The sequence below is a fragment of the Culex pipiens genome, chromosome 3 (genome assembly GCF_016801865.2).
Source record: "Culex pipiens pallens isolate TS chromosome 3, TS_CPP_V2, whole genome shotgun sequence".
Lineage (NCBI taxonomy): Eukaryota > Metazoa > Arthropoda > Insecta > Diptera > Culicidae > Culex > Culex pipiens.
In genome coordinates this window covers 45,591,430-45,607,567 of record NC_068939.1, presented here as the reverse complement: position 1 = coordinate 45,607,567, position 16,138 = coordinate 45,591,430, and the positions used below count along the sequence as shown (strand labels likewise).

Genomic DNA, 16,138 nt, shown 5'->3' with positions numbered 1-16,138 from the left:
TAAATTTGTTTAAAATTGTTTAAAATTGTTTAAAATTGTTTAAAATTGTTTAAAAATGTTTAAAAATGTATGAAACTGTTTAAAACTGTTTTTTGTTAGTTAAATTTGTGTAAAGTTATTTAAATAATAAATGCGACCATTTCAAATGCTTATATGCCTTTTAAGGCATACTATTATGCAAAAAGTGAATAAATTGAATTATGAATAAAAAAAACAAATTATACCAAAGCGCCTCTATCGGAAACCGCCACAAACAACAATGACCACCACTGAAAAAAATCTACCTAACAAATTCATTCTATTCCACGCACACATCGATATTTCAACACTCACAAAGTTTACCTGTATTTGCACCACCTTCACACCCTCTCACTACCACCACCAAGAACCTTGAAGAATCCAACAGGAAAAACCAGCATTCGCACACACTCACACCGCCCCATTCATACACGGGTAGGAAAATCTTCAGTTTTGCATCTCAACCCAAACTGAACGCAGATTGTGTGTTGCAAAGACAGGTCCCTTCGTCGCAGATCGTTCGTTCGTTTGTTCGATTCCGTACCCATTTCAACTCGCGAATCTTGTTTGATCGTGTTCGGTGTGTGTACTTTTCGTGTCGTTTTCCATCGTCCGCAGTCGGGAAGGTAAATTTTCCAGCCGCGAAGAAATCGCTGTCGAGCTGGCAGAAAGGAGAAAAAAATCGTCGGTGAAAGAACTCCAGTTTGTGACCTAAAAATAATTTAACACACAAAAACACCGATCTTTTCCCACTCACTCGCTCGCAAATTTCGGAAGGGTGCGTGCGTTCCCTTTTCCTCTTTCGTGCACAAGTGCATACTAGTCATTGTGTGTGAGTGAGACATCGTGCACACATCGTGTTGTCTCACTCGTGATGGTTTTCTTTCCTTCGCGCAATTGACGACAGGCAGCATCTTTTAGCATCAAGCCGCCGTTGTACAAGCAAACACACATCTTGACTTGACCACGAAGGGTGGAGAGGGTGGGCAAGGGTGGAATTTGCTGGTGGTAGATGTAATTGGAACCCTGTGGCAGACACACATACCAGCACGAGGGCTACATTGTTCGATTGCTGCACCGACACGGCTAGAGAGCAAGAGAATTAGGCGAGAGTGAAAATGTTAGTGTTGGAGGCATAATGGGCATAAATCACATCATAGAGGACATTCTCTTATGTTTGGCTGATTTTTACTATTTGAACATCTTATTACGTACTGGACTATCCATGGAAACTTTTTTGGAAATATTGTTTTCGAAGAGATCGGAAAATATCACGAATGTTTCATATTTTAATATTGAAATCGGACCATTAGTTGCTGAGATATCGACATTAGAAAATGGACTCAAATAACTCAAATTTGGCCGCAAATTCTTAACCATACTTCTCTATGGCTGAAATGTTGCGGGATTTTTTTAACTAAAACATATAAAAAATCTCGATAATAAAAATATTAGGAATTTTTTAAAATTGAGTTTTTGTGAATTAAAGTTAATAAAAAATAGGTTTTGATTGAAAATTGCTCATGCGTTTTTTTTTTTTATTTTAATGCAAAAATAAACGTTAAACATTTTTTACACAAACAATGAACAATGAATGACTGGTTCAATCAAGTTCTATAACAAACCCTTATTGCTTATTGTGGGTTCAAAATTCCTTCTGTTAAACAGATTCTGAAATTTGATTTAAAAAAAAATATGAAATTCACAGAGTTTTTCCATTTTTCAAAAAAAAATCATTATATTAAATATAAGATAGTATTTCGTCTTCTATTTATAAATCCCCAAGCTCATTATCCCAAATCGGCTAAATTTTTGTTTTTAAATATTATTAAAATCTTAATTCATAATGCATCAATTAAAACATATTTTTTTACATGTTGTTTGTTGAAGCATTTTTTTAGTTTTTTTGTTTGGGTTAACCGAAGTAAAACATTCAAAATTCAGATAATCGAAATTCAAAAAAAGTGTCATCGTGGTTTATGGATGTCCCCTCATAAGCTTAATTATCCTGTTTTTTATAAAATATAGCATTTCACAATTTGATTGCAAAAACAAATTTTAATGAATGTTTAGAATATCATTGAAATTTCATGTTGTTGTTTCAAACTGATAGATTTGGACTGAATTTAATTGAATTGAATAAATACAGTACGTAAAAACCGGATTTAATATCACCAGAGGTGAAATAGAGCCTTTCTTACAAAATGATGAAACTCCGAGAAATATATTGGTGCAATTATTTTTTCAAAAACATAATGATACCATCCAGTGAGAATTTTACCTAAAGCTTCGAATCTTTTAAGGCTAAACCTCGAATGCCATTTTTTTTTTAATTTCAGAGGTACATTATTTGTCGCAAGACATTTAAATTTAATTAAGAAAATCATATTGGATTGACATTATTAGCAAAATAATAAAGGGTACTCAGTCTATAATGTTATTCTATGATTAACTTAAAAAAATATGTATCGCTATTGCACTTTGTCAATCAATTATGAGAAGCCAGAAAGAACACTTTCACGCGCAGCGTAAAATGCGCAAGCGTAAAAGCGCTGGCGTTGAAGCTTCGACTTGACGACTTGTCGAGCTTTCGAGCGAGAACGGGCCGGGACTTCGAATTTGAAGTTCAGTATATGATTTTGTATAAATCCAAAAATTTAATAGGAAAAAATAGGGTAAAAATAAGACGAAAAACACTAAAATCGCTATATCTCTGGAAAAACATTTTGGAAAAGCTTCAAATTTTGGGCCCAAACAGTTTATGGCGCATGTTTTCGAATGGCTTTTTGTTTGAAACTGAATTCTTTAAATTTGATAGTGTTATCTGTAAAATAGTCCAAAAAATACCTCTAAAAATGGCTTTGACCAAACAGTTTATGGCGCATGTTTTCGAAAGGCTTTTTGTTTGAAACTGAATTCTTTAAATTTGATAGTGTTATCTGTAAAATAGTCCAAAAAATACCTCTAAAAATGGCTTTGACCAAACAGTTTATGGCGCATGTTTTCGAAAGGCTTTTTGTTTGAAACTGAATTCTTTAAATTTGATAGTGTTATCTGTAAAATAGTCCAAAAAATACCTCTAAAAATGGCTTTGACCACATTTACTGGTCGAAAATTGTGAATCGAAAAATAAAATGTTCGTCTCCGACCCCACGGCTACAGATCTGGCTTTTAAAAATTGTGGGTTTTACGAGCGGTTTTCCAGTGATGGAAGACACAAATTTTTAAGAGCGGATACAGACATCGGCCATGTATTTCAGAAAAAGAGCTCTCAAAAATCAGACTTTGAGTTCCGGGTTTCGGGCCAAAATTCAATCGAAAGAGCGCATCTAAACCTTCAATTTAGTAATAGGATTTTTTCCTGGGACAAATCCTCGCCGTGCACGATTTTTTTTAGATTTCTGAAAAAAGCGTTTTTCCAAAAGCAAACCTTAAACCTTTCTTTTGTAAGAAAGGCAAAAAAGTATTTACACCCCTTGGGCACTATGCACATTTTGTGATGAAACATGTAAACAATTTAAAGTTTGACAGAAATGTAGTACTACGTTTTGTTCAGAAACTCATGCCGAGCATTTTGCTACAAAAAGCTCATGAAAAGATGATTTCTTTAGAAAGTGATATAACAAATACTTTCACAAAAATCAAAAAGGTGCAAAAATAGTTTGTACACCTTTTGAAAAATTAACATAAATAAAGTTATTTGTTGACAAATCACCATAAATCCAGTCTCCCAACTCCAAATAGGCATCCTTGACTGATTAAAAAAATATTTTGAATTGAATATAAGGTTTACTAACTACTTAGCATAAAAGTTTATATAACTCTGTAAATTCTATATAAAACTTATCCAAACTGAATTTTTCAAACTTTTAAATTAACTAAATGACAATATATTACCATAGAATTGCTAAATAAACATTTTGGAGTGGGAATAACACCGTTTTGGGGTTCTTTATATCGATAGAATAGATTTTTCGTTGGGATTTCGTACCAACCCGGAATTACGTCGTCAGAAAATCCGCCGGCATCCGAACCGGTCCACGATTCACAAGTCAACCTTTATGCCATCGGAAAGGGCATAAAATTTCCGATCTTTTGATACCCATACATCTAGGTTTTCTTTAAACCCACGTTTTTAAATACCTGAGAAAACAGTAAGTTTCATCCACGAGAACAAAAATTGCGAAATTCCATACATTTTTGGCAGGTTGCTCAAACGAAACCACAAAAACGTTTTTACCTTTTTGCCCAACTATTTAAAAACGTGGGTTTTATAGAAACCCTAGATGTTTGAGTATCAAAAGATCGGAAATTTTATGCCATTTCCGATTCCACATAGGTTGACTTGTGAATCGTGCACCGATTCGGATGCCGGCGGATTTTCTGACGACGTAATTCCGGGTTGGTACGAAATCCCAACGAAAAATCTATTCTATCGATATAAAGAACCCCAAAACGGTGTTATTCCCACTCCAAAATGTTTATTTAGCAATTCTATGGTAATATATTGTCATTTAGTTAAATTAAAAGTTTGCAAAATTCAGTTGGGATAAGTTTCATATAGAATTTACAGAGTTATATAAACTTTTATACTAAGTAGTTAGTAAACTTTATATTCAATCCAAATTATTTTTTTAATCAGTCAAGAATGCCTATTTGGAGTTGAGAGACTGGATTTATGGTGATTTGTCAACAAATAACTTTATTTATGTTAATTTTTCGAAAGGTGTACAAGCTTTTTTTGCACCTTTTTTAATTTTTGTAATAGTATTGGTTATATAACTTTTTATAGAAATCATCTTTTCATGAGCTTTTTGTAGCAAAATGTTTGGCATGAGTTTCTGAACAAAACGTAGTACTAGGTTCCTGTCAAACTTTAAATTGTTAACATGTTTCATTATGAAATGTGTATTGTGCCCAAGGGGTGTAAATACTTTTTTACATACTGTATCATTTTTTTAATTTGATACCAACATTTTTTTTTTGAAAATTTGATAGCGTTATTTTCAATATCCACCCTTTTTTCTTGCAAAAATATTTTTTTAAGCATAAGTGAATCTCGTCAGCCACTCTCGCAATCAGTTGCACAACCCGTCCAACTGTATTTGTACCTGTCCCCATTGAATCGCTTCTCACTTCATTCTCACTCTTTTTCCCCTTTTTATTCATTCAGTTTGTGTGCAAGTCATAAGTGATAGGCAGTTAAGCCCATGGTTAGTGCAAATTGCGCAAAAAGTGTTTGCAAAAGCGGCTTGAAGTGAGATTTCCTATCGGAACTCGTTACAAAGTGACATTTGGGGTTGAAGGTGGTTGAAATTAGCTAGTGGCGGTTGTTAAAATTGACAATTTTGTTGCTTTAAAGCTGTCAGAAAATTTTCTTGTTTACAATTTATGACATTAGTGGAGAAGTTTGGCACTTGTGTGGGTGAGAGGACAGATAATGGGGTGCGCTTGTGTGCGTGCAGGAACGCACCATTCTTCCGTTTGAGAGTGTGAAAAGTAGAAATCTGTGTCCAACTGGCAATTGTCTATAAACAGGATTTGGCTTATGTTGACAGGTTTGACGACGCAAACAAGTGCGATTGTTTGTTTACTGTGCGGGGGTGGCGATTGGAGTGTGCGTTACGTTGGGGAAAAGTGTTTTGCTGAAGATTTGAAAGCAGAAGTTACGATTTTCGTCGCTTTGAAAAGATTTTTTGTCAATACAAAAGGTTATTAATGGTCTCAAGTGCGAACACCAACACATGGACAGGGGCGACCAACCGTGGTGGCCGCACTCCTCTGGAGAAGTGTGATTAAAGTGTGAAGAAACCGAACACGTGTGCATGTGTATGTTGTTAATGAAAACATAGGACCACCATACAGACGCAGCGTGGCTAGTGCAAGAAGAGAGTGAAAAAATATTTTAAAAAATGTAGGCATACACTGTTTTTGGACATCAACTAATACATCGGACCTTTGCTGCTAAATCAATGAAAAGATAGTTTTTGCAGCCTTGCAAATTCCTCAATCGGGAACGGGCGATTACCGTTTTACTTTTCGTCTTGGAGAGATTTTTTTCGTTTCTGAAAAGAGAAGAAGTTAAAATGTACAGAGTAGTCGTACACTGAAGCGGGTTATATTCGGTTGAAGAAGCGAACTACGGTGAAGAGTCGTGACAACCGCCAATTATCTTGCCTGTGCGAAGAGAAAAACCTGTCGAAATATGGAAACGCTTACCGAAAGCAGTATCGCTCCGGAGCTGCGGAACGATTCGGTGATTCCGACGTCACCGGACGAGGAACGCACCTTACATCATCGCCACCACCATCATCACAACAACAATAATGACGACGATGACGATCTGGCCAACATAATCCATCCGGGAAACCTCCACGAAGAACAGTCCCAGTCCTCTCAGGACAGCAATAGTCTTATGTCCCCTCCACCAGGTGGTGGCGGCAACGAAGACCCTCCAGAAGAATCCATCGAGAACATTGCCAAGGAGCTGCAGAACAACAGCTGTTCGGACAATGGTTCGACAGACGAGGGATCTCAGCCGGAAGCCCTCCACAATACCGATTCCAGCAGTATACCGGTACTGGGTTCGGAAAACCCAGAAGGTAGCACATCACCGCTGGTTGCGACCACCGGCCAGAGGATTCACATTGCACCCGTCTCGAACGGAAGTCTGCTGTCGAAGGGTGCCGGTACTGGTGGTAAACCAACCACAATGAGGGATCTTGACCGAAAGATGAACAAATCGAGAGGCCGGCCGAAGCGGCGCGCAATGGTCGCCATGTATCAAAGTGAGGTGAGTGAAGAAGTGTGTTAGAAAGAGTTATGCAATGAAAGGACGCGCCATAATAAGGCTCTTCTGTGAATAATGTAATGACAATTAGATTCATTCTCACATTTTTGCACTCTCGTTGCAATAAATTCCATTTCAATCTAACTTCCAGATCAGTGAAAACAAGATCGGCATTAAGCTGTGTATAAAGAAGGCATCTGATGCGATAGTACAACAACCAAAGAGAGCGAGCCGCAAGCGGGCCCGCAAGTCCAAGCAAGGCCTTACCACCGGAGACGGGGACAGTGACGATGGGACACCGGAGAAGCGCGTTCGTCGGCCCCGGGAATCCCGCAAGACCAACAACAACACCGAGAAGGCAGCCGGTGCTGCCGCTGCGGCCTCGGAAGAGTACAAGCGACCCGAGGATCAGAGCGTCTGGGCGGACCAGATCCCCGAGCATGTACTCTGCATGGTGAGTGTTGGTTGGGGAATGTTAGTAAGGATCACTTCTAAGGTTCGACTTCTTACGGCCAACAGATATTCCAAAACGTCATCCAAGACGACGGCAACATTCCAGCGCTCATTCGGTTAGGCAAGGTATGTTCAGCCTGGCACAAAGCTTCCCAAGTGGCCTCGCTGTGGCGCACGGTAGATCTCGGCAACTGGACCAAGGATCGGTTCAAGACGGAAATCAAGCTGAAGTGGCTCATCGATAACCGGCTACGACACAGTACGGATGTCAGCTTTGGTAAGTGTTTCTTTTCAGAATTGAGAGATTGAGAGATTGAGGTTATGGTTCTTGCCCACAGGTAACTGGAAGATCACCAACGTTCAGTGCGTCCTCGATAGGCTACTGTTGGCTGCGCCCAACCTTGTAGGGATCACGTTGACCGGCTGGAAACAGCTCACGTCAGACCACCTGATGTGGCTCGTGCAGGAGTTCAAGAGCCTACGGAGAATAGATCTGAGCTCAATTAATGTAAGTTATTGAAGTTTAGCTTATATGACAAGATTCTGATAACTATTTTTCAATAAAAGGCCGAAGTTAACGCCAATAAGACCGCCGTTGGCCAGGTTTCGCTGTGTAACGCCATTACGGAGATGGGTGAGCGGTTAACGCATCTCTACCTGGCGCACAACCGGTTGAGCGGAATCCCTCAGATAGTCAAGGCCCTTTCGGTGAGTACTCAGTATGCTGAGAATAGAAACTAAACTAACAAAATTGACCTTTTATAGACCCAGTGCCCAAACCTGGCCCTGCTGGATCTGTCCAACGTAAGTACAATTGCCATCTCGCACGGTATACTCAACATCGAGCAGCTGCAGTCCGGCTGCCAAAAGCTGAAGGTCCTGCGGATAACCAACTCCCACATCAACCTGAGCTCTGCAACGCTCCAGGAACAGGTTCGTACGATCGGCTGTCAGTGTCCGGTTTGTTCCCTAACCTTTGAACTGCTATTCAGATGGAATCTCCAGGCTTTCCGGAGCTGGAGGAACTGTCGGTGGCGTCCCTGGCGGACGAATCGCGCCTCTTCAACGACGAGTTCCTGCAGCGGATCCTCAAAACCAGCACCCAGCTAAAGCTGCTGGACGTGCGGGGTTGCTCGCGGTTGACCCACGACAGCCTCATTCGGTTACCCACCTGGGACCTCAAGCATCTCTTCCTCTCCGGGTGCTCGATCACGCGGGACCTCGGGTAGGTTTAATAGGGAACCTTTGGATCATACTTATTTAATACGAGTAAATGTATTTTCCAGTTCCGGACTGGAGTTGATCGCTTCCAAGTGGGCTCACAGCCTGATCGAGTTCGATCTAGCCTGGGCCAACGCCACCAAACCACTGGATGAGGCCCTCGTAGCCCTCGCCGATAAGGGTTCCGAGTCCCCGTTGAAGTAAGTATCCCCTCAAAATCCCCAACAACCCACCCAATACTAACCCCGCAACGCAACTCTCTAGCCACCTGAACCTGTGCGGTTCGTCGGTATCGCTGGAAGCGGTCAAGGAGGTACTCACCAACTGTCCCCACATCAACTCGATCAATCTGTCCTCCTGTCGGGGGCTTCCACGGGGCGTCAAGCGTCTGCTGCAAGGACCCACAGAAATTGCCGAGCTGCGCGAGAATCTGGGCGTGACGCTGAAGCAACCCAAGCCGGATGCCTAAGCGCGCTAGTGTGATAACTGGGGACTCCTTGGAAGAGATTACGATCTGTGAGTGTGATTACGTGAATGTAAATATTACAGATAAGTTCGGAATGTTAGTGTCGGCTGAAAACATCACAGAATGGAATGAAGGCTGCTTTTTGTTTATTTTTGAACCATACACCCTTACCAAAAATCATGATTTTTTGAGTTCCAAATCCCACTTTTCATACGAATTTTTCAGTTCAACCTTGGTTCAACCCATATAACCATTTTTATGGTTTTAGTACCTGAACTCAAAAAATCGTATGAAAAGTGGGATTTGGAACTCAAAAAATCATGATTTTTGGTAAGAATGTAGAATAAACTGACATAACGTACTTCTGAAGATTGGCACAACAAAAGTTCACGCAGAAAAATGTTTTGTAGAATCAGCCTGTACGAGGTTTGAATCAACAAATTTTTTGTTGAATATAATCAACGCCAATTTTGCGTTGAAACAAACCTTGATTTTCTCAATTCCACAAAAGTCTTTTGTTGTTTCGAAAAAGCTGCTTTGACGTTTAGCGTTGATTCAACAAAAACTAACTTAATCCACCTATGTGGTTGGTGCCTTCCTCACTCTTTTCCAACAATGGGTGATATGTAATATGATGGGTTTGGACACAAAATTGATCCAAAAAAACACACATATCACTCAAGGGCTCATAAGTGGCATTATAAATGGTCAGAACTCGAGACAGGGATGGGTCGGATGATGGATCCGGACATTGTTTACATACATTTTAATGAGATACGGCTACAAAAAAAGTACATAAATATCACTTAAGTGGTTATAACTCGAGACAGGGTTGCCAGATCTTCAATGTTGTAGATTCGTTGGAAAGGACATTCAATTACCTAACCAACGATGGGTCGGATGATGGATCCGGACATTGTTTACATACATTTAAATGAGATCCGGCTACAAAAAAAGTACATAAATATCACTTAAGTGGTTATAACTCGAGACAGGGTTGCCAGATCTTCAATGTTGTAGATTCGTTGGAAAGGTCTTTCAAAAGGTCTTTAACCAACGATGGGTCGGATGATGGATCCGGACATTGTTTACATACATTTAAATGAGATCCGGCTTCAAAAAAGTACATAAATATCACTTAAGTGGTTATAACTCGAGACAGGGTTGCCAGATCTTCAATGTTGTAGATTCGTTGGAAAGGTCTTTCAAAAGGTCTTTAACCAACGATGGGTTGGATGATGGATCCAGACATAGTTTACATACATTTAAGTGAGATCCGGCTTCAAAAAAGTACATAAATATCACTTAAGTGGTCAGAACTCGAGACAGGGTTGCCAGATCTTCAATGTTGTAGATTCGTTGGAAAGATCTTTCAATTATCTAACCAACGATGTGTCGGATGATGGATCCGGACATTGTTTACATACATTTAAATGAGATCCGGCTACAAAAAAAGTACATAAATATCACTTAAGTGGTTATAACTCGAGACAGGGTTGCCAGATCTTCAATGTTGTAGATTCGTTGGAAAGGTCTTTCAATTACCTCATTAACGATGGGTCGGATGATGGATCCGGACATTGTTTACATACATTTTAATGAGATACGGCTACAAAAAAGTACATATATATCACTTAAGTGGTTATAACTCGAGACAGGGTTGCCAGATCTTCAATGTTGTAGATTCGTTGGAAAGGTCTTTCAATTACCTAACCAACGATGGGTTGGATGATGGATCCAGACATAGTTTACATACATTTAAGTGAGATCCGGCTTCAAAAAAGTACATAAATATCACTTAAGTGGTCAGAACTCGAGACAGGGTTGCCAGATCTTCAAAATTGTGGACTCGTTGGAAAGGTCTTTCAATTACCTCAATAACGATGTATAACATGATGATGTTTGGTTCAGTTTACTGCCATTTATTCATCTTCCGAAAATATGCGAAAACACATTTTTATACACAACTTTTGAACTACTTATCGAAACTTTAAACAATTCAATAGCACCGTATGGGACCCTAAACCAAGTCGAATGCGACTGGTTTGGTCAAAATCGGTTCAGCCAGTGCTGAGAAAACTGCGTGACATTATTGGTCACATACACACACACATACACACACACATACCCACACACATACACACACACATACACACAGACATTTGTTCAGTTTTCGATTCTGAGTCGATATGTATACATCAAGGTGGGTTTTCGAGCTTTTAATAAAAAGTTTAATTTTAGAGCAGGATTATAGCCTTACCTCAGTGAGGAAGGCAAAATAACGATTTTCAAATCAACAAAACGTTTTGTTGATTCAAATATGCCTTATTTTTCTGCGTGTTGATCATCAAGAAAGCAGAGCCACCATGTGGCTGAACAGTGAAACTGTTAAGCTGTCACTCACACACTTAACGAGGCAACTCACCAAACAATTTCAGATACCTTCTCTTAAGGTGAAGCCGTTGATCATTTTCGAAGAAAATTGATCATCACTATAAAATATTCTGTATTGAATTCAATACAACGAATTTCAGCACCAAAAGGATCCGTAAACAACGTTGGAAATTGACAGCTGATTTAGTATCAAACGTTCTCTTCAATGGTTTGCTCGAGATGTCAAAACTTCTGCTTGGGTCGATCCTCATGAAACACGCTTTGTCTGGAAAACAAGTCTATGGTTTATTCTTACAATACACATCAAGCTAAGTATAACTGTAATACTTTACCTGTTGAGTTGGAATGTGCGTAAGCACTTGTCAATATTATTTGCTACAAATTTTACTTGTACACTATTCTAAAAAAAAGTCTTTATATGTACTTTTGTTAGAATTACCTCGGTAGCTATAATCGATCTGTTTTATTTTAATTAATGTAATTTTAATTGTACAACCCTATCGTTTCTGAAAAACACTCAAAAATGCCATTTAGACCCAATCAAAACTCAGTATTTATGGCTCTCTAAAAAATATTTCTCCCCAATTTCTGCTGAAAACAAAGATCTTGAAAAGTTCCTTGCCTAACTGAAAGTGACAGCTATTTTTTACCGTTTAAGTAATTTTGCTGTGAACAAACAGTTGAGCTGATAACTATAAAATCATCTTTTCAAAAATATTGCATTATACAATGAGCGATTGAAGAATCTTCATCAAATTTGATCAACTGAGAATATCAGTTTACATTTTTTGATCTCACTAACGCGAAACTTCAGACGCAACTTCTAGGAAACGATCATTGTTTGTAAACAGTGTGGTAATATCAGTGAGATTCAGAAGTGATTTTTCCTATCGTGTTTTACATTTTTTTTTATCGGTGTAACAATAAATTCCATCAAATGTTGTATGAAAATTTATGGCTTTTAGGTGGCGAGGAACCTTTATTTTGGGTTTTGTGTCTTCAGCTTTTTGATCCTCTAAAACGAGATTCCAACCTTTTTACACATTCTAAGTATTAAATCCTTTGTTCGGGCATTCATCACCATACCATCATAACCTCATTAAATAATTTCAAACTCATGAAATTTAGCCAACATTTTATTTGTTATCAAACTGTGTTAAGCTCAAAATATTTCATGTCTGAATGTTTGACCTTTAATACATTATATTATTTCAATTTAAATTAAACGTAAATTTAAGTTAGGCAGCTTCCACGAGACATAAATTATTCGAGGCAAACATGTACGTACATAAAAAAAACTTGAAAGGTGAAAAGCATGAAGAAGAAAACTTTACTTTTTAAAAAAGAAAACACTTGTTGCAATAATACTTTCGCCCCTAACATTTAAGAATGTAACGCGTAAGTTTGTGGTAATACACAAAAACAAATTTACATAATTTTAAATTTAACAAGCAAATTGTGTTGTAAACATATGAAACAATAGAGTTTTTCCCCCACACAGATCAAAATAGTAGTGAAGATGAAAATAAATTAAACAAAACCGCAGTGTTATTTAAAAATCAAGCAGCAAAATTAAAAACAACAAACTTGTGAATAGTTTATCTACATTTAGTGCCGCAGCTGCAGCAATCGCCATGAAAAAAAGAAAACAAAAAATGGTCAGCTGAAAGTAGCAAACAAAAATCGAATACACGTAGTAAAATAAAAAAGCTAAGCGAACAAATGAACACACACAGCATTATTATCAAAAGAAATATGTAAAAGTAAATCAATTGATTCGAAAACACACACACAAAAAAACACAACAGAACAAAAATGATGAATACAGTGTACTAAATAGAAAAGCACAGACACAGAAAAGCAGCTGGCACGTGCGTAGGTAAGGATCAATTCTTATTAGTAGGAAATGGTAAATTATTTAAAGAAGAAACCCGCAGACATTATTAAGAGTATGAACTAGTACGGTAAGCAATGTAAATCATACACACACACAGAGAAGAACACATTTAAGAAAATCGATCGTGCGATGAGTAAGTTAAACAAAACTAAATTAATATAAATCGGTACAGCGCAACAACAGAAACATAAACAACAAACCGTAAACAAAATTGATAAAGTGTACATTTTTATTAAAGTCGTTTTGTTTAAAACTATAAAGCTATATTATTGAATAAATGTGTTTTTATAAAAATATGAACATTGGGGTGTTATATTTTCTAAGAAAGTTGAATTGCTGGAAGCTGGAAATAGATGACAAAATGAAGAAGCGTAAACTCGAGTATTTTTGAAAAAGCTTAAAACTAAAAACTAAAAACTAAAAACTAAAAACTGAAAACTAAAAACTAAAAACTAAAAACTAAAAACTAAAAACTAAAAACTAAAAACTAAAAACTAAAAACTAAAAACTAAAAACTAAAAACTAAAAACTAAAAACTAAAAACTAAAAACTAAAAACTAAAAACTAAAAACTAAAAACTAAAAACTAAAAACTAAAAACTAAAAACTAAAAACTAAAAACTAAAAACTAAAAACTAAAAACTAAAAACTAAAAACTAAAAACTAAAAACTAAAAACTAAAAACTAAAAACTAAAAACTAAAAACTAAAAACTAAAAACTAAAAACTAAAAACTAAAACTAAAAACTAAAAACTAAAAACTAAAAACTAAAAACTAAAAACTAAAAACTAAAAACTAAAAACTAAAAACTAAAAACTAAAAACTAAAAACTAAAAACTAAAAACTAAAAACTAAAAACTAAAAACTAAAAACTAAAAACTAAAAACTAAAAACTAAAAACTAAAAACTAAAAACTAAAAACTAAAAACTAAAAACTAAAAACTAAAAACTAAAAACTAAAAACTAAAAACTAAAAACTAAAAACTAAAAACTAAAAACTAAAAACTAAAAACTAAAAACTAAAAACTAAAAACTAAAAACTAAAAACTAAAAACTAAAAACTAAAAACTAAAAACTAAAAACTAAAAACTAAAAACTAAAAACTAAAAACTAAAAACTAAAAACTAAAAACTAAAAACTAAAAACTAAAAACTAAAAACTAAAAACTAAAAACTAAAAACTAAAAACTAAAAACTAAAAACTAAAACTAAAAACTAAAAACTAAAAACTAAAAACTAAAAACTAAAAACTAAAAACTAAAAACTAAAAACTAAAAACTAAAAACTAAAAACTAAAAACTAAAAACTAAAAACTAAAAACTAAAAACTAAAAACTAAAAACTAAAAACTTAAAACTTAAAACTAAAAACTTAAAACTTAAAACTTAAAACTTAAAACTTAAAACTTAAAACTTAAAACTTAAAACTTAAAACTTAAAACTTAAAACTTAAAACTTAAAACTTAAAACTTAAAACTTAAAACTTAAAACTTAAAACTTAAAACTTAAAACTTAAAACTTAAAACTTAAAACTTAAAACTTAAAACTTAAAACTTAAAACTTAAAACTTAAAACTTAAAACTTAAAACTTAAAACTTAAAACTTAAAACTTAAAACTTAAAACTTAAAACTTAAAACTTAAAACTTAAAACTTAAAACTTAAAACTTAAAACTTAAAACTTAAAACTTAAAACTTAAAACTTAAAACTTAAAACTTAAAACTTAAAACTTAAAACTTAAAACTTAAAACTTAAAACTTAAAACTTAAAACTTAAAACTTAAAACTTAAAACTTAAAACTTAAAACTTAAAACTTAAAACTTAAAACTTAAAACTTAAAACTTAAAACTTAAAACTTAAAACTTAAAACTTAAAACTTAAAACTTAAAACTTAAAACTTAAAACTTAAAACTTAAAACTTAAAACTTAAAACTTAAAACTTAAAACTTAAAACTTAAAACTTAAAACTTAAAACTTAAAACTTAAAACTTAAAACTTAAAACTTAAAACTTAAAACTTAAAACTTAAAACTTAAAACTTAAAACTTAAAACTTAAAACTTAAAACTTAAAACTTAAAACTTAAAACTTAAAACTTAAAACTTAAAACTTAAAACTTAAAACTTAAAACTTAAAACTTAAAACTTAAAACTTAAAACTTAAAACTTAAAACTTAAAACTTAAAACTTAAAACTTAAAACTTAAAACTTAAAACTTAAAACTTAAAACTTAAAACTTAAAACTTAAAACTTAAAACTTAAAACTTAAAACTTAAAACTTAAAACTTAAAACTTAAAACTTAAAACTTAAAACTTAAAACTTAAAACTTAAAACTTAAAACTTAAAACTTAAAACTTAAAACTTAAAACTTAAAACTTAAAACTTAAAACTTAAAACTTTAAACTTTAAACTTTAAACTTTAAACTTAAAACTTAAAACTTAAAACTTAAAACTTAAAACTTAAAACTTAAAACTTAAAACTTAAAACTTTAAACTTAAAACTTAAAACTTAAAACTTAAAACTTAAAACTTAAAACTTAAAACTTAAAACTTAAAACTTAAAACTTAAAACTTAAAACTTAAAACTTAAAACTTAAAACTTAAAACTTAAAACTTAAAACTTAAAACTTAAAACTTAAAACTTAAAACTTAAAACTTAAAACTTAAAACTTAAAACTTAAAACTTAAAACTTAAAACTTAAAACTTAAAACTTAAAACTTAAAACTTAAAACTTAAAACTTAAAACTTAAAACTTAAAACTTAAAACTTAAAACTTAAAACTTAAAACTTAAAACTTAAAACTTAAAACTTAAAACTTAAAACTTAAAACTTTAAACTTAAAACTTAAAACTTAAAACTTAAAACTTAAAACTTAAAACTTAAAACTTAAAACTTAAAACTTAAA

The 16,138-nt window shown here is 34.4% G+C and overlaps 1 protein-coding gene across 2 annotated transcripts; it reads left to right on the top strand.

The window, feature by feature from the left end:
* The first annotated feature begins 477 nt into the window (after nucleotides 1-477).
* LOC120420092 (F-box/LRR-repeat protein 6) lies at nucleotides 478-13,539 on the top strand. 2 transcript variants are annotated; one of them, XM_039583024.2, is made up of 10 exons: nucleotides 478-702; nucleotides 5,577-6,811; nucleotides 6,960-7,262; nucleotides 7,328-7,538; nucleotides 7,600-7,769; nucleotides 7,829-7,969; nucleotides 8,027-8,194; nucleotides 8,254-8,486; nucleotides 8,548-8,682; nucleotides 8,747-9,122. In XM_039583024.2, exons 2-10 carry the CDS (start codon nucleotides 6,224-6,226, stop codon nucleotides 8,949-8,951), a joined length of 2,154 nt encoding a protein of 717 aa, XP_039438958.1. In that variant the 5' UTR covers nucleotides 478-702; nucleotides 5,577-6,223; the 3' UTR covers nucleotides 8,952-9,122. The 2 variants fall into 2 exon arrangements, with proteins under 2 accessions (XP_039438958.1, XP_039438959.1); XM_039583025.2 differs by lacking the exon at nucleotides 478-702 and adding an exon at nucleotides 11,483-13,539 and having other exon boundaries at nucleotides 5,089-6,811; nucleotides 8,747-8,998.
* The last annotated feature ends 2,599 nt before the right edge of the window (nucleotides 13,540-16,138 follow it).

Excerpts from the sequence above, each read along its gene's own strand:
- LOC120420092 (XM_039583025.2), top strand. The coding sequence starts at position 6,224 with ATGGAAACGCTTACCGAAAGCAGTATCGCTCCGGAGCTGCGGAACGAT. Across the intron at positions 7,970-8,026 it reads AGATAGTCAAGGCCCTTTCG|ACCCAGTGCCCAAACCTGGC; the intron begins GTGAGTACTCAG and ends GACCTTTTATAG. Across the intron at positions 8,487-8,547 it reads TCGATCACGCGGGACCTCGG|TTCCGGACTGGAGTTGATCG; the intron begins GTAGGTTTAATA and ends TGTATTTTCCAG.